Source organism: Pyrus communis, chromosome 15, assembly GCF_041283825.1.
Source record: "Pyrus communis isolate YQ-2024b chromosome 15, ASM4128382v1, whole genome shotgun sequence".
NCBI lineage: Eukaryota > Viridiplantae > Streptophyta > Magnoliopsida > Rosales > Rosaceae > Pyrus > Pyrus communis.
In genome coordinates, this window is record NC_142579.1 from 22,681,050 (window position 1) to 22,700,272 (window position 19,223).

Sequence of the window (19,223 nt, forward strand, 5' to 3'; positions counted from 1 at the left end):
GTCAGAGTTGCTTATTGCAACTTGTACGACATGACTGGCACCTCCTTGGATCCAAGGTGAGCATGCAGTGCGGATGTGAACATACACGTGAAAGACTGGCTCTGGCCCTGGGCGAGCACTAACACCGGGTGTAGCAATGTATGATGAGCAGGTAAAATGCATACGAACATGCCATGACAGTATATAAATCTCAACCACGTAATAACATTTCTAAAATTAAATAAGACATGGGATGATAGGCATAAATCATTCCAAAAGCATTTGTGGAAACTATAAAAAAAAAAAAATATATATATATATATATATATATGCCCACTCACTGATAAGTCGATGGATCGTGGCCTCCTAGCCTTGCTTAACCTCGAACTTCCTTGGGATAAGTCTCACCTATGTGGGAAATAACTAAACTAATTAATTAATAAGGACATAAACAAAAAGGCTAGGGAAAACCCCCATAGTTTTCTTAAACGGAGGGTTTAAATATACGAAAATGTTCTACAAGAAGTCATGGACCCATACACGTCGGCCTGAGGCTGGACGCGCCCTCAATGTAAAACCCCTCCTCAAATTTATTGTGAATTTTACATTTCCCCTAAATGTTTACACCTTTTTACATTTTGGTCCCCTTACCCTTAACCAATTCGAATCCCTTTTAGATTTTCTCTTTTCTCTTTAGCTGCCACGCAGCAGTTCCCTAACCCTTTCCCTTATTCTCTATTTTCCCTACCCCGAGACTCTCTCTCTCAGCTTTTTATCTCTCCCTCCTAAATCTCTCTCCTTCTTCCTTTCCCGATCAACGCAGCATCACCCTCACACCTAGAGACATACAACGACGTCGTAGCAGCACCACCACCCTCTCAGACTTTCTCTCTCTCTCCCTCTGTCTCTGTGGAACCCCGAGACACCCAGAGGGCACCCAAAACCCAAGTCCGAAGAACCGTGGGTGTGCAAGCCCAAATATAGCCACCTCTGGTATTCTCTTAGCGAAACAAAGGTAACAAACTTCTTCCCCTCTCTTATATCTTCATGTTCATAAATAGATCGGCGAAATGGCGTCGACAGGAGCTTGGAAGGCTCCAACCTCCTTCCCCGACGAGTAACGGGTTGAATGACCCAAGCTTAGTGAACCCAGGCCCTTTGGACCGTTTAGGAGTTGGGCCTTAGCCTCGTTAGCTGTTAAGCCCAAACCCAAAATTCTTTTACCTATTTATTTTCCTTTTATTTTTATTTAAACCCAAAACCTTTTTGTTGGGCTAGGCCTTCAACCCAAGACCAAAGAGCTTCGACCTGTAAGCTCTTAAGCCCAAAACGCTAAACCCTTTGCTTTGGGTCGGGCTTTCAAGCCCAGGCCCATTGAACCAAAACCCATCAGATAAAGCCTTTACGCCTTGGAACCCAAGCCCACTCCTTTAGGCCTAACCCGGTCCAACCTTAAGTCCAAACCGATTGACCCAACCTGGTTGATCCGTTGACTTTGATCCGGTCTAACCGTTGACTTTGACCGATCAACGATCATCGTTGACTTTGACCGATCAACCGTCAACGTTGACTTTTCGACTATTTTCAGGTTTTTTTCTGGGACCCATCCTAGGCTAATTTCAATGTCTTGAATCCGTTTTCCAAAATTCAATCGTTTGAATGTAGTTTTATTAACTGGACCCTTATGTGCTTAGGGGCAATTATGGTGGCTTTGCCGGCTTCACTAGTTTGCGTGGCTCTTCGGTGGCTAAACATCTGTGAGTGGACCCCATCTAAAATGCATTTTTTTATAGTAGAAATGCATACATGAAAAGCATGATTTAATGATTACGTTTTATGAGATATTATGCTAACTTAGAATATTTTGGAATACCATATTTTCTATCGAACCCATGTTCTTATAGGGTATCTGATGGATGACAATATACTATTTAGAAAATGTTTTTACACACTTCTTTATAGTATAGATGATGGATGACTTTATACTACAAAAATGTTCTTGAGATATATGTACCTATGTTTGGAAAGTCGATGTTAAATGTTTGTGTGCGTATCTAGTGGTCACTGTTCTGCCTTTGGGCGGGCATGTGTAGGGTATTGTTCTGTGCATATGGAAGATGGTACTTATATTGCCTTTGGGCGGACGTGTGTAGGGCATTATTCTGTGCAGAAGAGAGATACTGATACTGATATCACTAGTTAGCACATTATATACAAGATATGTTTTATGAAAATTTTATGGCATGCTAGGGTTTTTCGAAGAAACCTATTACATATTATGCTACTAGTTTTCATAAACCTTTGGGGGTTATTATGTTGATAACTGTTTTATTATATATATATATATATATATATATATCAACTTGGTACACTCATGTTTGTTTTGCGCCCCCTCAGGATTTGAGGCGTACGATCCCGGTGTCAAGGCACTTCTGCATCGGCATCTTCAAGTCCTGACTCATCCCTTTGTTCATTCAATTTTATATTATTCCTTTTTAGCGTCTAGGATTAGTTGTATGTTCTAAACACGTTCCTCATTTGCATATTGATTATATTAAAATTTTTGTTATCTTATTCCTATTTTAGTTCTCATATTTTCAATAAATGGCTTGCGTCACCCTCGAGTGTCGACCAGCACATACCTACCCTAGTATTCGGGGAATATCAGGATCGGGGTGTGTCACTCACGCGTCGCCTTGCCCACGACCACATGTGTGCCCAAGCGCAGGACAGAAGCTGACAGACCTAGGGAATATTCCTTCAGACTTGACAGAATATTCCGTTAACAGTAACGACGTCAGTTAAAGGCATTAACTGAGGGCGTCAGAATATTCCGTCAGCTTTGACAGAATATTCTCCTTCTTCTCCGATGGTCTTCCGCCGTCTGCCGCCGCCACCGTCTGGTTCGTCGGTTTCTGAAAAAATTTCAGAACTTCATAACTTTTTCATTTCTTAACCATTCTTGACAAATTTTATATGGAAATGAAGCTTATGAAGAGTAGAACAAGTCTATACTTTTTGGAAATCCAAAAATGGACGAGAAATTGACTAAAAAAGCCTCGAAAGTTTCGGCATTAACTCAAACGTCTTAACTCGCGTGTTTCGACGTTGGCTTGCCTTTGACCTTGAACTTGAGGCCTCAGGGAGTTGTGTAGGTGCTCCCAAAGGCCTCAGGGAGTTGTGTAGGTGCTCCCAAAACTCCCAAAACCTTGTAACTCAAGCTGGAAATCGACGGGAAAACTCCACCCGAGTCAAAGCTCCAAGTTGGGCACTCAAAACTCGTCCATTTGAGAATAAATTGGTATGGATGGGTTCGTGAGGATGAGAGGATCTCGATGGTGGTAATTTTAGGCTTGATCCGTGAAGTTTGGTGGTGGTATATGGTTGTTGCAGAGAGGAAAAGGTATCAGGATAGAGAGAAGGAGAATATGTGAGAGAGAGAGAGAGAGAGCTTTCTTATTGGCTGAGAAGAAGAACAAAAATTTGATTGGGTGCAATAGTGTTAGAAATGAAATGATTGGCGGTGAGGGAAAAATAATAGGGCTCGGGACAAATTTTTAAAGAGGGAAAATGGATAAGATTTCGTGCAATCCAAAGGTACACAAAATTTGTCCCCTTATCAAAAACAATGTTTCCAACACTAAAAAATTAACACACGCGTGTACAATTTTACCTGTTGTTAACGCACTTCAACTAAGCGTAATTTTTTTCGTTACAAGTCTGATTCGGGTCTAACTCGCGTTCACGCGTTCGTAACAACGAGTACTATTTAATTATGATACTAGGAAAAATAAATTAAAAGGCGAATAAGTACGTCCATGTTATGTTCCACTTTTGCCAAAAAGGGCATAAACGTCAATTTACACACTCGAGGAGAAAATTACATAGAAAATTAGGGACGGGTGATCACAATTTTTCTTACATAAAATAGTATCGAAATTATTCTGATTCTTGACTTGCTTGTGTTTGTGCATACATTTATACACATAATGGATCTTTAATCTAGTACACAAAAACATATCAACTGAGGGGGCATTGATATGAAAATTGAACCAAAATTGTGAAATCGAACCAAAATAACTTACACTATTTTTGGAAGGAACAAAATAAACACTATTTCTGGAACTACAACAAAATAACTACACTATTTATGAAATTGAACCAAAATAACCCACACTATTTCTGGAACTACTGCAAAATAAACCACACTATTTATGAAACGAGACCAAAATAGCCCACACTATTTATGAAACTATACCAAAATAACACACTATTTATGAAACTAGATGAAAATAATCCACATTATTTATGATACGATAGCAAAATAACCCACACTATTTATGAAACTAGACCAAAATAACCACACTATTTATGAAACTATAGTAAAATAACCCACACTATTTTTTAAACTAGTCCAAAATAACCCACATTATTTATGAAACTATAGCACAATACCCACACTATTTATGAAACTAGAACAAAATAACCCATACTATTTATGAAACTATAGCAAAATAACCCACACTATTTCTGGAAGTGAACGAAATTAAATTTATTTCTGGAACTACATCAAAATAACCACACTATTTCTGATATTAAACCAAAATAACTCGCACTATTTCTGAAATTAAATCAAAATAACCTAGACTATTTATGACACTATAGTAAAATAACCCAAACTATTTTTGAAACTATACCAAAATAACCCATACTATTTATGAAACTATAGCACAATCACCCACACTATTTATGAAACTAGACCAAAATAATCCACACTATTTATAAAACTATAGCAAAATAACTCACACTATTTTTGAAACTATATCAAAATAACCCACACTATTTATAAAACTAGACTAAAATAACCCACTCTATTTATGAAACTATAGCAAAATAACCCACAATATTTTTAAACCTAAACCAAAATAACCCACACTATTTCTGAAAGTGAACAAAATAAACATTATTTCTGGAACTACAACAAAATAACCACGCTACTTTTGATACTGAACCAAAATAAGCCACACTATTATGGAACTATAGCAAAATAACTCACGCTATTTTTAAAACTAAACCAAAATAATCCACACTATTTATGTAATGGAACAAAATAAACGCTATTTCTAAAACTTTATGGTATATTCTCTATATATAAACGTGACAAATGCTATATTTTCTACTACAAGTGTGCATTTGTCATGTCTCACTAATTCATAAAAAATATAGAGCGAGAGTGCCACACCAATAAACAACAAGCTTTGCTACCATTCCCTGTCAAAGCACCTACCTTCTCTTTCTAGGTGAGTCTGGGTTCCCATTCTCTCATCACCTTCTCTTCCTCCGAATCTGCAGAATTCTGCCACTTCTCCTTTTCTTGTCTTCGAATTTGTTACACAGATTTGCAAAGAACTCGACCATCACCTTTCCCCTCATTTTTATTTTCGAAAAATGTTACACTGTCGCCATCAATAAAAAGACTGCAATCCAATCTATCATCAATATCATGCATGCTTGATTTAATTTAGAAATGGATGCATGGTTTAAATTCCATACTAATTGAAGGAATTCTTGCGATATTTATGCCTATTTTTCCAGATGGATATAAGACTAATATCCTAGTTCGAGCCAGGCACTGAGCAAGAATCTAAATTATTTTTCTGTAATATTGTCGATTTCAATTTGTTTTCATGGCCTCTGAGACAAATTTTCAATAAATCTGATACTTCTCATTTCAAAATCACCATTTGATTCTTTGAGATCTATTAACATTTGTATTTGGGTTCGATTCTGAAAGAAGGTGGCTAACTGACTGCTATGGCGGAGAGAGAATGAGAGGAATAGTTCTTTTTTGTTTTTCGTTTTTTTCATTGAAATGGCAGACAAGAAGGAGATGAATAAGTAGAGAGAGAAACGGAAAAGAGAGGATGAAGATGATGGGTTAATGCTTCTTGGGTTTGATGGAGGGGAATAGCAGGAAATAAAAATAAGGAAAATTAATGAAAATGGTTTGAAAATTTTGAGTTTTAACGATAAGGATAAAATAAAAGGTAAAGTACCGTGAGTTTTTCGTTAAAACTTCCATAAAAGTAAATAAATAAAGCACCTATTGGGTTTGGCTAGCAAATCTCTCATAGTATTTGTGAATTGGCTAACGGGCTTCGGTTAGGATCTGCTAGGGGTAATTATGAAAAAAAGTATTTTATTACGGATTGGGCTTTAATTCGGCCTGTGTTTTTAATGTTTGTAGGATTGATATATAAATAGTTTTGTCTTTAGGTTAATTCTCAAGTTCTTTTAGTTAAATAAAAGCTTATGATGATTTTGTTAAGAAAAAATTGGTCCAATAGCTCCCCTAATTTTTCACTTTTTAGCGTGACTGACTAAACTTATTGAAAAATAGAAGAAATTGAGAAGAGAGAAATAAACACCGAGTAAATAATTGAGGGCGCCAAATATTTTTGAGATAGCGTTGGCAAAACAATGTCCTCAACCGCCACTTTGGCCACCACCGCACCCACTCACCACCACCACCACCACCGCCGCCGCCGCCGCCACCCACCATCAATTGACAGACTCACATTCCTAATCGACAAGTCAAAATCCATCAACCACCTTCTCCAAACTCACGCCCTTCTCCTCCGCCACGGTCTCCACCACCACCCAATCCTGAACTTCAAGCTCCAACGCTCTTACGCCTCGTTTGGCCGCCTCGACCACTCCGTCGCCCTTTTCCACCGCACCGACAACCCCACTGTCTACTTCTGGACCTCCATTATCCACAGCCATGCCCAGTTGGGTCTTCAGAACCTTGCCCTCATGTACTTCACCGAGATGCTCACCAATGGCGTTGAACCCAATTGCTTCACCTTCTCCGCTGTTATGAAAACTTGCCCGCTTGAGCCCGGAAAAGCACTCCATTCCCAGACGATTAAGCTCGGGTTCGATTCGGATTTGTATGTCAGGACCGGTCTTGTGGATGTTTACGCAAGAGCCGGCGATGTTGTGTCTGCAAGGCAGCTGTTTGATACAATGCCTGAGAAGAGTTTGGTTTCGCTGACGGCGATGATCACTAGCTATGTGAAAAGAGGGGCAATTGAGGCGGCCCGCAAACTGTTTGACGGAATGCAGGAGAGAGATGTGGTGTGTTGGAATGTGATGATTGATGGGTATGCTCAGCATGGGATGCCAAATGAGGCTTTGTATTTGTTTAGGAAAATGCTGGCGGCAAAGTTTAAGCCAAACGAATTGACGGTGCTGTCTTTGCTCTCTGCTTGTGGGCAGCTTGGAGCTCTTGAGTCTGGTCGATGGCTTCATTCTTACATTGAAAATAATCGAATTCTAGTCAATGCTCATGTGGGCACTGCATTGATTGACATGTATAGTAAATGTGGTAGCTTGGAGGATGCTCGTCTGGTTTTTGATAGGATTGAGGAGAAGGACGTTGTTGTTTGGAATTCGATGGTTGTAGGATATGCGATGCACGGATTTAGCCAAGATGCGTTGCAGTTGTTCGTTGAAATGCGTAGAATTGGTTACCATCCTACTGATATAACCTTCATCGGAGTTTTGAGTGCTTGTGCTTATGCTGGTTTGGTCAACAAGGGACGGGCTTTTTTCAGTTCAATGAAGGATGAATACGGAATAGAACCGAAGATTGAGCATTATGGGTGCATGGTAAATCTCCTTAGCCGTGCTGGGCAGCTGGAAGAAGCATACGAGTTTGTGAAGAAAATGAAGATTGATCCTGATCCCGTCCTATGGGGAACTTTACTTGGGGCTTGTAGACTCCATGGTAACATTGCATTGGGAGAGGAGATAGCAGAGTTTCTCCTTGGCCAAAATCTTGCAAATTCAGGAACATATATTCTACTTTCCAACATCTACGCCACAGTGGGGAACTGGGATGGGGTGGCAAGGGTGAGGGCCTTGATGAAAAGCAGTGGGATTCAGAAGGAGCCTGGTTGCAGCTCCATCGAACTGAATAATAAGGTACACGAGTTCCTTGCAGGGGATAGGAGAAACCCAAGGAGCAAAGAAATATACATGATGATCGAGGAGATGAACCGTTGGCTCAAGGCTCATGGTTACGCCCCACAGGTAGATACTGTGTTACATGATCTGGGGGACAAAGAAAAGGAGCAATCCCTTGAAGTTCACAGTGAGAAGCTTGCTCTTGCTTTGGGGCTAATCAGCACACAAGCCGGAACAACAATCAAAATTGTGAAAAACCTACGCGTGTGTTCGGATTGTCACGCTGTGACCAAGTTACTTTCGAAAATCACTGGCCGAAAGATTGTAATGCGGGACAGAAACAGGTTTCACCACTTTGTAAATGGTTCGTGCTCTTGTGGCGATTACTGGTAGTTCCTCTGAGATGCTCTCTTATATCTTGTAGTATGATCCTTCCACAACTAAATTTGTGTCTAATCCGAGCGATTACACACCCTGTTAACCGTGGTTTTGATCTATCAAGTGGAAGCAATCGACACATTCAACTGGTTCGGGTTCTGGTTCTTCAGTATCCGAATTGTATGGGGGCTTTCGCTTTCAAAGTAACCAACACAAAGCAAAACCACAAAAATAGTTGGAATAACAGCCTTCTTGAGAATCTTCGGTAGCATGCCGTACATACTTTGGGAAGCAAAGTACACTAACAAGCCTAACTAAAAATGTTGAAAACAATCCTGTACACCTCTCCTAGAAAAGCAGCTCGATTAACACTTGAATCAGGAAACGAGCTTACGAACAAATGAACATTAGCGAGCCGAGCCTTGATCTACGGTTAAAATGCAATGCCTACGCACCTAACATACACTCGCCACCCATCCTAATCAAATACGAAGAGCTAATCTACGACTGGGATTTGACGACCAACTTCCAATACAAGACAGGTTTGGCATTTCCAGCTCTACATTCTAAAATCCAAGACGCACACTGTGTTGTTGGCAAAACACGCAGCAAGTTTGTCGCCTTCCTTGTTCCAGCAGACTTCAAATATACCGCCACTTCCAGTGTACGTTTTCACAATCTTGCGTTCCTTCAGTGACCAGATATGCATGGATTTATCAAGAGATCCACTGGCCAAATACTCACCATTTGGGCTAAAAGCAACAGAATAAACAGGTTCCCTGTTGATTCAAATTGAAGTATCAATACACAACGAAGTAAAGAAATTTTATCAAGCTTCAAACACCATACGTTTGTTTTGTCCAGTACCTGTGTCCATCCAAGCTGCAGAGAAGCTTTCCTTGTTCCACATCCCATAGCTTCACAAAGGAGTCAAATGATGCACTGTCAAGAAGCACAATCACAAAACTTAGAACCATGACACAAACATTCAGTGTATTTTCTCCACAGAAAGTACTCGGTGTAATTTCTCCACAGAGTATACATGCAGAACGAAAGTGCAAGTTTGAATACTATCAAGAAATAATATTTCTACATAAAGACAATTACGCTTGGGAGCGAAAAAACAAAAACCCGCAAATGCAAGAACATGAATACAAAAGAGCAGTGGCTTAACATACAGTTCTCACAGCACCATAGGGTTAATGGCAATAAGAAGTTAGACAAGAACTTCTTTCATGGCACAGAATGAATCAGGAGAATTACCACCCAACCAGGTTTTACACAGGTAATAAACCATTTGCTGTCTTTATATAAAATTTCAATTGACAGCATTAAGCTTTTCTCAAAAAATATGAAAACCATGCAAAAGCTACTTATTGAAACAATTTGCAACTTCTAACTGAAATAATAAAGGAACACATGGCAAACACAATGCAAACAATACAGAGAAGCCAATGGTATCTCACTTCATCTGAGAAGCACCATATTTACCTAGCTAGGACCAACCGTTGGTTAGGGTTGTTTGTTCCTGGTCCAGTGGGACTCCATCTGATAGTGTATATCTCCTGCAATACAAATTTCCAACGCTTCTAAGATTCCAGAAAAGTAAATTCAAACAGCCATGATAGGCAAATTAAACTTGAATGACAATCTGAGGAGTACCTTAGAATGCTCTCTTAAATCATGAACATATTTTTCCTGCTTCATGCTCCATATCTACACAATAATTTTACATGAGTTGCAAATTCAATAGTCTTCTCAATGGAAATTAATGAACCAACTGAAACTGATCCATTTAATTGAAAATGGCTATATTCCATTGAATAGGGGCAAGATGAAGAAAGTTAAAATTATATATTATATATGAATTATCTGATTCAAAACTTTTAATCAAGCAGCAAACAAGATTGGTTTAATCAATCCTATCCTTCCCATGTTCCGGAGTAAACAAAACATATGACATTAACCCCATACCAGGTCTGTGTTCAACTTCAGTACCTATCTTTAATTATATATATAAGTATAGATTAAAAATATTATATGCAAACAACTATCTTATCGAACATAAAATGGAACTACTTTACTACAAATTGAGCAGGAAGCACAGATAACCTTTGCAGTGCTATCATCAGAACATGAAGCCAACAATGAACCAGTTGGATCCCATTTAACACAATTAACTTCTCCCTGAAACAGTGAAAACCCATTGATCAGCCACAAAATTTGAAAATTATAAAGTTTACTGTTTGCAAATAACACGTAAGTTTTAGCAGAAGTTCAAAAACAAGTGAAACCATTTTTGCTATCTGGGCGAATTCCAGTAACTACAACCAGGCATGTTAAAAAAACTGGTCAGCTCAAGGTTTTCCAGTTGACCAAATCAAAGGCAGGTGAGTAATGGAAATAAAACAGCAACATTCTAGAATGGAGGGCTGGCAATACCAAGACCCTCTCAAATCCATTTTCAACCAGACAAGGACCACTTAACAGTTAATTACTTAAATGAAATTGAACATTAACATGATAGCATCAAGAGAATATATCTCAGCCTAGAATTGGGCGTCCCTATATCTTCAACAATCTAAACAACACAAAACTATCTGCAGCCTCTTTAGAAAAAAAGCATAGTATACACAAATGAATAGTAAGAACAAAATGCTTAAAAAGATAATTAACCTCAGGTCTAATCTAGAGCAACTAAATGCTTGAAAATACCTGATGTCCCGCAAAAGTTTTAACGGGGTGGTTTTCCCCAATCTTGCAGACATATATCATATTGTCTGTTGAGCTCATTGCAAAGGAGACATTGTTGCGCCAGTCAACATCAAGTGTTGGACCTAAATGACAGAAAAATAGTCATCAAAATCCCAACACAGCCACTATTACACTGTCTGTTCCATGAAAATAATACACACCTGAATGAAATTCAAATTGTTGTTTCGGTTCCTCTGCCTTTACATCCCACACAATTGCAGTTTTATCGCAGCTTCCTGTAAGAAGGTAATCTCCCTTTTTGTTCCACTTTAGAGAGAATATAGGCCCTTTATGTTTGCTCAAAGTACTAATTAATTCACCTGGGCAAAGATACCACACAATATATGTTCTAAAAACTTCCAAAATGATGCTGAAAAGTAAACAAGAATCATAAATCAGATAAAACAGAAAACCAGAAAAACAATCATCTGCTTACCCTTTGTACTCCAAATTCTTGCTTGCCCATCATACGAACCGGTTGCAAGCATTGTTCCCTCTCCCTGAATTAGTGAAAGGTTTATTTGCATATACACAAACAAAAAAAAAATTCTGGAAGAATAAAAAAATACAAATAAAGAAGCTCCTGCAGTTTTAGGTGGTTTTGGAATAAAGAAAACAAGTTTTTTTTTTTTTTTTTTTTTTTTTCTTGATGAGTCTCAAGAGCCCATAACAAAGAGCATCCGCATGGCATGTAATCTATTATATCAAACTTGATAGGTCAATTATCACAAAATATATCCATAACAATAGAGCTCACATTCCAGTCAAGTGTCGTCACATCTTTACTCTTTTCATTTGTTCTACCCTTAACATGCTTCAGCACCAACACATTTGAGGAACCATTTTGTGAACTAAATCTGGAGCTTCCATCAGCAATGGTCCAGATTCGAGCTGTCGAATCTCCAGACCTGGAAAGTGATTAATTAAAAGTGGCAAGAATAAGGGATTGAAACAAAAGGTATGGTAATCCTAACACGGTATGGTAACGCCATGGACTCAGAAACAGCCCATATTCTGGTCAACATTACAGGCCCACGATTAACATGATATATGTTAAATTACTATCACCATTCCAGCTAGTCCTAAGGGATGTTGATTTTACTGAAATTTAATACTAGAGAGAGGCTTAAATAACAACAAAAGATAGTATAAAATCAAATGTTGCAGACTCTAGATAATCAGTAAAGGAAACACGAGCAGATAAAGGCAAAAACATGTCTCATCCAACGTTAGTATTCAATAACCAGCAAAACATGTGAAAGAATTAGTAAAGAGATATTAAATAAATTAAAAAAAAAAAATTCAATGGATCATTATGTCTTTTCTCTAAAAATAAAAAATAAACAAATAAAAAAAAAAAAAGATAACAGAAACATCCACTAAATATGAACAATTTAACAAATACATACCCCGATGCAAGAAGAGAACCTGCTGGACTCCATGCACAAGCACATACCTAATGCAAAAATGGAAAGGAGATCCAATGTCACACAGAGAAACATGTATGAGGAACTATATGGCAAAGAACGGGGGTAAAAGCCAAATAAGGTGGGTAATGCAAGAAAATAGGAGCATGCACAAACCTCATTAGTATGCCCCTCCAAAATTGTCACATCAGAACTAGGGATTTGAACATCTGTAAGAGGAATATCCATTGGTTCTGCTCCTAAAAAAAAAAAACATGATGATTATCATAATGTACATTTAGGGAATTGAAAGGAATAAGAGACAGAACAAAAGTTGCTCAACTTCATTAAGTGGGAATTTAACATAACATGCTCTGTCTTTTTACACTTATGCTAAGAAGTCTAACTCCTCGTACCTAAATGATTATGGAATGAAGCTAGTTAAAATTCCTTGCACATATTCTCAAATGCCAAGAACTGCGCAAGCACCAAATTCCATAACCAATTCTCTGTTAGGAATTGGCTCGACAATGTTAGCGCCGTATTTTGTTTTGGATTGTATTAGGAAAGCTAAATGTGCACATATTCTTGTCCTACAAGGATTAGAAAAGAATTAAGTTTTCTTGTACAATTAGACTAGGAATCCTCAAACCATAAACGGAATAGGAATGTAAGTGTACTTTCCTATTCCAAATAGAATAGGAAACTTGATCAGAAAATAGGCATGTAAATCACACCCTGTACTTATAAATCGGGTGCGGCAAGGGGCAGAAAAAAAGAGAGAAGAAAACAGAGACAGCTGAGAAGTCAGAGGAGGGTTAACAAAAACACTGTATATTCAGAAGGTTCTTAAGAAGTTCAACCTGCTAGAAGCAAAGGCAGTTTCAACTCCTTTGGCAGCTCACTTCAATTAAGTGGGCAATAGCGTTGTAAGTCCGAGAAAGAGAAACAAACAATGAAGAAGGTTCCCTATGGTAAAATCATGGGCTGCCTAATGTATGCAATGGTGTGCAAACCCGACCTAGCTCAAGCAATTCGTGTCGTTTCCAAGTACATGGAAATATAGGAAGCCAACATTGGGATGCAATCAAGTGGATTTTGTGTTACTTGAAAGGTTCTTGGCGACAAGGGATCTTGTTTGAAAAGCCAAAAAAAAACAAAAAATAAAAAACGCAAGGGTGTTGGGGTACATTGATGCCGACTACGCAGGGCATTTGGACAAGAGAAGGTCTACCCCAGATTATGTTTTTACATGCACAGGTAGACCAATCAATTGGAGGGCACTACTGCAACCAATTTCAGCTTTGTTGACCACAGAAGCAGAGTATATTGCTCTGGCCAAAGTTGGAAAGGAGGTAAGCTGGCTTAGTGGCTTGGTAAGCCAAATAGGAATCACTCAGGATTTCAAGAAGCTGAAATGTGACTGTCACAGTGCCATTCACTTGGCAAATAATCAGGTTTTCATGGAAAGATTAAAGCACATTGAAGTGAGGTATCACAGAACCCAGGATTGGGTGGAGTCCAAGGAGATTTGGGCCAAAAAGTTTCACACGGGTGACAATGCCGCAGATTTCCTTACCAAGATAGTGCCGGCCAAGAAATTCAAGCAATGCTTGAACTTGATCAATCTAGTTGATTGTGTACCTCCTCACTTGAGATGCAATGAAGCAAGAAGAAGTTTTCCATGGTGAAGGTTCTTGAAGATTTCCTTAAGATACTCTAGGGTGCAACAGTCAAGACTTGGTTTGATTCACCAAGGTAGAGATTGTTAGGAATTGGCTCGTAAATGTTAGTGTCCTATTTTGTTTCCGATTGTATTAGGAAAGCTCAAGGTGCGCATATTCTTGTCCTATAAGGATTATGAAAGACTTAATTTTTCATGTACAATTAGATTAGGAATCCTATAAGCAGAAATGGAATAGGAATGAAAGTGTACTTCCTATTCCAAATAGAATAGGAAACTTAATCAGAAAATAGGCATGTAAACCCAAGGTTCTAAAAGATGCTAGGCACTAGTCGGTCGGCGGGCTAGGGCCTAGCGCGTAGGCGGGCTAGGGCCTAGCGCGTAGGCGGACTAGGCTGATTTAAGTAAATCTATTATATTTCGTGTAAATAAGTGTGTGTTTATACTTAAAATATATATAATTTCATCATAAACTACAATATAGAATGGTATATATATTATGAAGTATTGGAACATAATGAAAACATGGGGAACAAGCATATAATGTGTGTTCATTTAAGTATTCAACAAGTCTCTTACAATTTATTGAAAAAAATAAAATGCAAAATGAAAGTTACTGTTTTCTGTTTAAGTGAGTCACAACTTAGGCGGGTGCCTAGGTGGGTCTGGACGGGCTAGGCGGGTGCCACTATGAATATGGTGTGGCAAGGGGCAGAAAAGAAGAGAGAAGAAAACAGAGACAGCAGAGAAAGGTCAGAGGGATTAGTTCTAGGGTTTACAAAAGCACCGTACACTCTATTATTAATTCAAATAAGCCGTGATTTATCTACAACAGTATGTAGCCAAAAGATCTGCCAAACCAGTATGTATCGTGTGTTTCTAGTTATTCTCTATTTGCTAAGTTTAGTCTATTTTCAGATACATCAAAGAACAAGTTCCAAGGGAATCGAAAATATTACATTCTCTCCTTGGCAGATCATGATATATTACAAGGGCAAACAAGAAGTTAATGTAAAGCGTTGTTCCTTAATTATTTTCTGTTCATTAAACATAAAAAATAAGGCTAAAAGAGTAGTTCACCAGCTAAAGCATATGTTCGAACGGATAAACTTTTCCTGCATCCTAGTAGGCTCCAGAAACAAGTGTCTATATCTTCTTATTTCTTACCAATCACAAAATAAAAGAACATAATCATTGAATGGATTTGTGGCTGCTTAAAAATTGTGGCCATTTTGTGGCCTTGGTAACTTTATTCAGGCTAATAAAAGAAAAAAAAAACCACAAAAGAGAAAATCATTTGCAGTAAAACTTGAATCTACCTCCAGAAGCTCCATTTTCTTCATGTCTGATACTAACTTTATCTTCTTGATCTCTAACTACATCTCTGTCATTGCGGTCCTCACGCTGCTTTTCTCGCTCCTTATTCTTTTCTATCCTCTCTCTATCCTTTTCGAAATCCTTCTCCCTTTCTTTTCTTTCTTTCTCTCTTACTCGTGCACGTTCTCCGTCATGTTCTTTTTCAAGCTCCTTATCTTTATCTTTCTTTTGATAAGACTCGTGCTCTTTATCTTTGTCTTTGTCCATCAGTGAATTCTTCCTTTTCTCTGTAATCATTTGCCTTAGTTGATTTACATCCTTCGTGATAAGATCTAAAGGTTGTAAAAATGAGAAATCTTCATCCAAATCTGCATCACTCTGGCAAGCTTAAAACAAAAGCTGGTTAACATATATTCTAAGATGTGCAATCCTGTGCAAGTTCCAAAACAAAAATTACCAGTTATTCGATAATCCAAAAAACAAGAACAAGAATACTAACATTACTCAAGTTAGCTTCCATCTCCAAGTACTGAAGTCCTTTCTGTATAAATGTAATGAGGGCACCAGGTGGAACCAAATTTCCATCTATAGTGCATTTGTTGATACCGGCCTCATATCCTAAAGCAAAAGCTGAGTGTGTGAAGCCTGCAGAAGTAATACAACAAAAAACTTAGAGAAAATGAAATGGGTTTTCCAATTCAATCTTCGATTGAGTTGGAAGCTCCTTCACGTTTTTCACTTTGATAACTGTAGAGTGTGTATGCATGCAACTGGTTTGTGTACAGAACCCCATAAGATCACTCCACAACTTCGATTCGACTGCTTTTATATGATGCTAAATAATCTACTACGTATACAAAACCCCTAATCGCTTTGTGTATTGATTGTGCATCAAATCCAAATCAATACAAAATCTCATATCACCATATCATGCAGGTACAAATCACATTCAGTTAAACATTAAAATTTAATTAAATTTACGGCTAACCAAACTAAAATAATTTGATTATAAGAAAAAAAAATTACTGAAACTCGAGCATTCAAAAGGAGATTTACAAAATAAAATTATACCGACTACTGTTTTTTGATCCATAATCTCATGCCCTCTCGACGCCGGAAAACAGGAAGCCAATTAGCAAACTTATTCCCAAAATTACAGTTCTCAACCCTAATTAAGTTATAATAGCAAACATGTAACAGCAATTGATAAATACACCCTTATAATCTGTACAGCACACCCAAAATTCCCAGAAACCCTAGAATGACAATACAATTAAAAACGGGAACAGAAAATTAGGGAAATAAATTCGAAAAGTCGATTGAGGGTTTGCAAAGTGAAGCATACCTGATTCCTGAAGGTAACGAAAGACTAGGAAATTCAACTCGACGGAGGTGATGGAGGTCATCGTCGCAGAAGTCGCCGGCTTCAATGGCTGTGATGAGAGGTCCGCAAATCGTGCGGCCCAGTTTCAATCGGGGAGAGAGAGAGAGAGAGGGAGAGATTGCAATGGCAAACGGGTAGGGATTTATCGGTTTTGCAGAGTCTGGAGGGGCTCTGGAAACCCAAGTCAGAAAGAAGAAGAAAGGGCAGGGGAGCAACGATTTTCCATTTTTCCTTTTTTTTTTTGAAGTTTGTTGTGAGATTTTCACTTGGTTCGTTTGTATTTATTTATTTATTGTATTTTATTAATGCTTTGGATAACGTAAAACCTTTAAACATTCTCGCATTCTTGGGTCTGACGACCTGGATTATTGGATCCACTTAAGCACCACTTCATAGGCCTGGAGCCCATTAATAAATGGGCCGACTCGGACTGCCCAACAGAAAAGCCTAAATCAGGTCTAATCTCTTGATCTCGATTCGATTCGTGGCCCATCCTACAAATTGGCTCAATGATATGGGAACGGTTTGCGGCTATAAACGAAAAAAATTGTGGGAGGTTGCGGGTTCGGTGCTCTGAGATAATGAGTCTGTTTGATTGTGACCACTAACATGGTGAAATTCCTCTTAACCTCTCAGGGCCCGAAAAAGATGAATAACCGTGAGTTGCCACCAGTTGTCCTCTTTTTAAAAGAAAAAATCACCTCATCAGGTAACCATTATTTATTGGATAGATCATAGTTAGAAAAATACAAAACAAGTATGGTACATGAAAAATATATATATGTATATTTTTTTGGTAACTAAATTAAAATAATACTTGTACTATATTTTTGGTAAAAAAAAATAGTACGAGTATGATACATGAAAAATACATATATGTATATTTTTTGGTAACTAAATTAGAAAAAATAGTACTGAGTATGGTACATGAAAAATACATATATGCTTTATACTTGAGATTTCGAGTTCGAATCTTCCGTCTGCCTGTGGTTGTTTTAGTTTTACATTAGAAGAAGAGGGAGTTCAGTTAAGCTACGTAATGAGCAGTTTAATTTGGTATTGAATTCATCATCCATAAGATATGAACCTAAGACCTTTCACTTCTAAGCGAAGAAGAATATTACCAAATTATAGTATTGAGTGACGATTGTGGTTATTTTAGTTTGAAGATGAATATAATTTGTTTTTGGCAAGTTCCTTTGTCCCTTAAGTAGAGCGAGTGGGGCCTTACTTTGCTTTTGCTCCATTTGTACCCAGTGCATGTGGATAGTGCGCTTACGCATTCACTGACCTATGCACCGCTACAAGTCGACGATGAAAGGGAAAGACGATACACGACACACCCACATTTTGAATTGGGAGAAATTTTTGGAACGATTGTGTCATTTTAGTTTAATAAACTAATAATTTGGGTAATTTCAACGTATTATTGTATTATTAGATTAAGACGTTATATGCTCACGAACTCGTTTGTGTAAGGGGCTGGTCGGACTGACTCTCAAGTCACAAACATACGCAACGAAGAATGAATATATCCTTATTTTTATTTTTTATACAATAAAATTTTAAATAAAGAGTAAAATATTGAGCTAAGTCAAACAATAAGTTTGCCCTGAAGTGATATCAAATTTGTCATATATGAGAGGCAAATTTAGGACCTCAGACTTACTAATTATTGATATATCATTCTCTTGCTCATTGAATTTTCATCTTTCTATTTAAAGTTAAAATAAAGAGAATTATCTTGATTGTATAATCCAAAAATGTGCAATCTGAACAAAGACACAAATAAATGTACAAATGTTATTTGAATTAAGTACGCAGTGTGACAATCACCTTGAAAAGTCATTCACTTACCATAGACACTCAAGTCCAAAATATCAATGTTCAACGTACACAATGTAAAGTCAGTTGTGACATAAATCTAGATAGAGATAAGTGGAAAATAGGCAGAGAGAAGAGAGAGAGAAAAAGGGCTTGAGGAATTATGTGATTGATATTTTTCATGTTTTGTGTCTTTTACTAATAAAAACTATCAGATGAGCATACACTTTGTGTGTGTGAACAATTTTATTTTATTTTTTATTTTTTTTATTAAGGAGTGTGATTAGTTTTTAAAATTTTAAAAAGAGTATGAAATAATGATGGTGTGACAATTTCTCTTAATAAGTGCATATTTTATCTTAATATTACATAATTACTGTTTTGTCCTCCTTATGTAAATATTGTGTATCAAAAGTGAGGGTAAAAAAGGAAAAATAGTAAGTGCATATTTTATCTTAATATTACATAATTACTGTTTTGTGCTCCTTATGTAAATATTGTGTATTAAAAGTGAGGGTAAAATAGG

The 19,223-nt window shown here is 37.6% G+C and overlaps 2 protein-coding genes across 3 annotated transcripts; one reads left to right on the forward strand and one right to left on the reverse strand.

The window, feature by feature from the left end:
- Positions 1–5,165: 5,165 nt before the first annotated feature.
- LOC137739885 (Tetratricopeptide repeat (TPR)-like superfamily protein) lies at positions 5,166–8,477 on the forward strand. The gene has a single exon (XM_068479624.2). It carries the CDS (start codon positions 6,460–6,462, stop codon positions 8,341–8,343), a length of 1,884 nt encoding a protein of 627 aa, XP_068335725.2. The 5' UTR covers positions 5,166–6,459; the 3' UTR covers positions 8,344–8,477.
- An 83-nt stretch (positions 8,478–8,560) lies between these two features.
- LOC137739894 (WD40 repeat-containing protein HOS15) lies at positions 8,561–17,148 on the reverse strand. 2 transcript variants are annotated; one of them, XM_068479636.2, is made up of 14 exons: positions 16,835–17,148; positions 15,989–16,134; positions 15,492–15,867; positions 12,666–12,748; positions 12,492–12,538; positions 11,840–11,990; positions 11,519–11,582; positions 11,244–11,402; positions 11,044–11,165; positions 10,441–10,515; positions 9,991–10,044; positions 9,820–9,893; positions 9,196–9,270; positions 8,561–9,107 (listed from the first exon to the last, which is right to left on the reverse strand). In XM_068479636.2, exons 1-14 carry the CDS (start codon positions 16,893–16,895, stop codon positions 8,888–8,890), a joined length of 1,707 nt encoding a protein of 568 aa, XP_068335737.2. In that variant the 5' UTR covers positions 16,896–17,148; the 3' UTR covers positions 8,561–8,887. The 2 variants fall into 2 exon arrangements, with proteins under 2 accessions (XP_068335737.2, XP_068335745.2); XM_068479644.2 differs by having other exon boundaries at positions 12,666–12,742; positions 16,835–17,131.
- Between the last annotated feature and the right edge of the window lie 2,075 nt (positions 17,149–19,223).

Excerpts from the sequence above, each read along its gene's own strand:
- LOC137739894 (XM_068479636.2), bottom strand. The coding sequence starts at position 16,895 with ATGACCTCCATCACCTCCGTCGAGTTGAATTTCCTAGTCTTTCGTTAC. Across the intron at positions 16,135-16,834 it reads TCGTTACCTTCAGGAATCAG|GCTTCACACACTCAGCTTTT; the intron begins GTATGCTTCACT and ends TTACTTCTGCAG. Across the intron at positions 9,108-9,195 it reads TGCAGCTTGGATGGACACAG|GGAACCTGTTTATTCTGTTG; the intron begins GTACTGGACAAA and ends TTGAATCAACAG.
- LOC137739885 (XM_068479624.2), top strand. The coding sequence starts at position 6,460 with ATGTCCTCAACCGCCACTTTGGCCACCACCGCACCCACTCACCACCAC.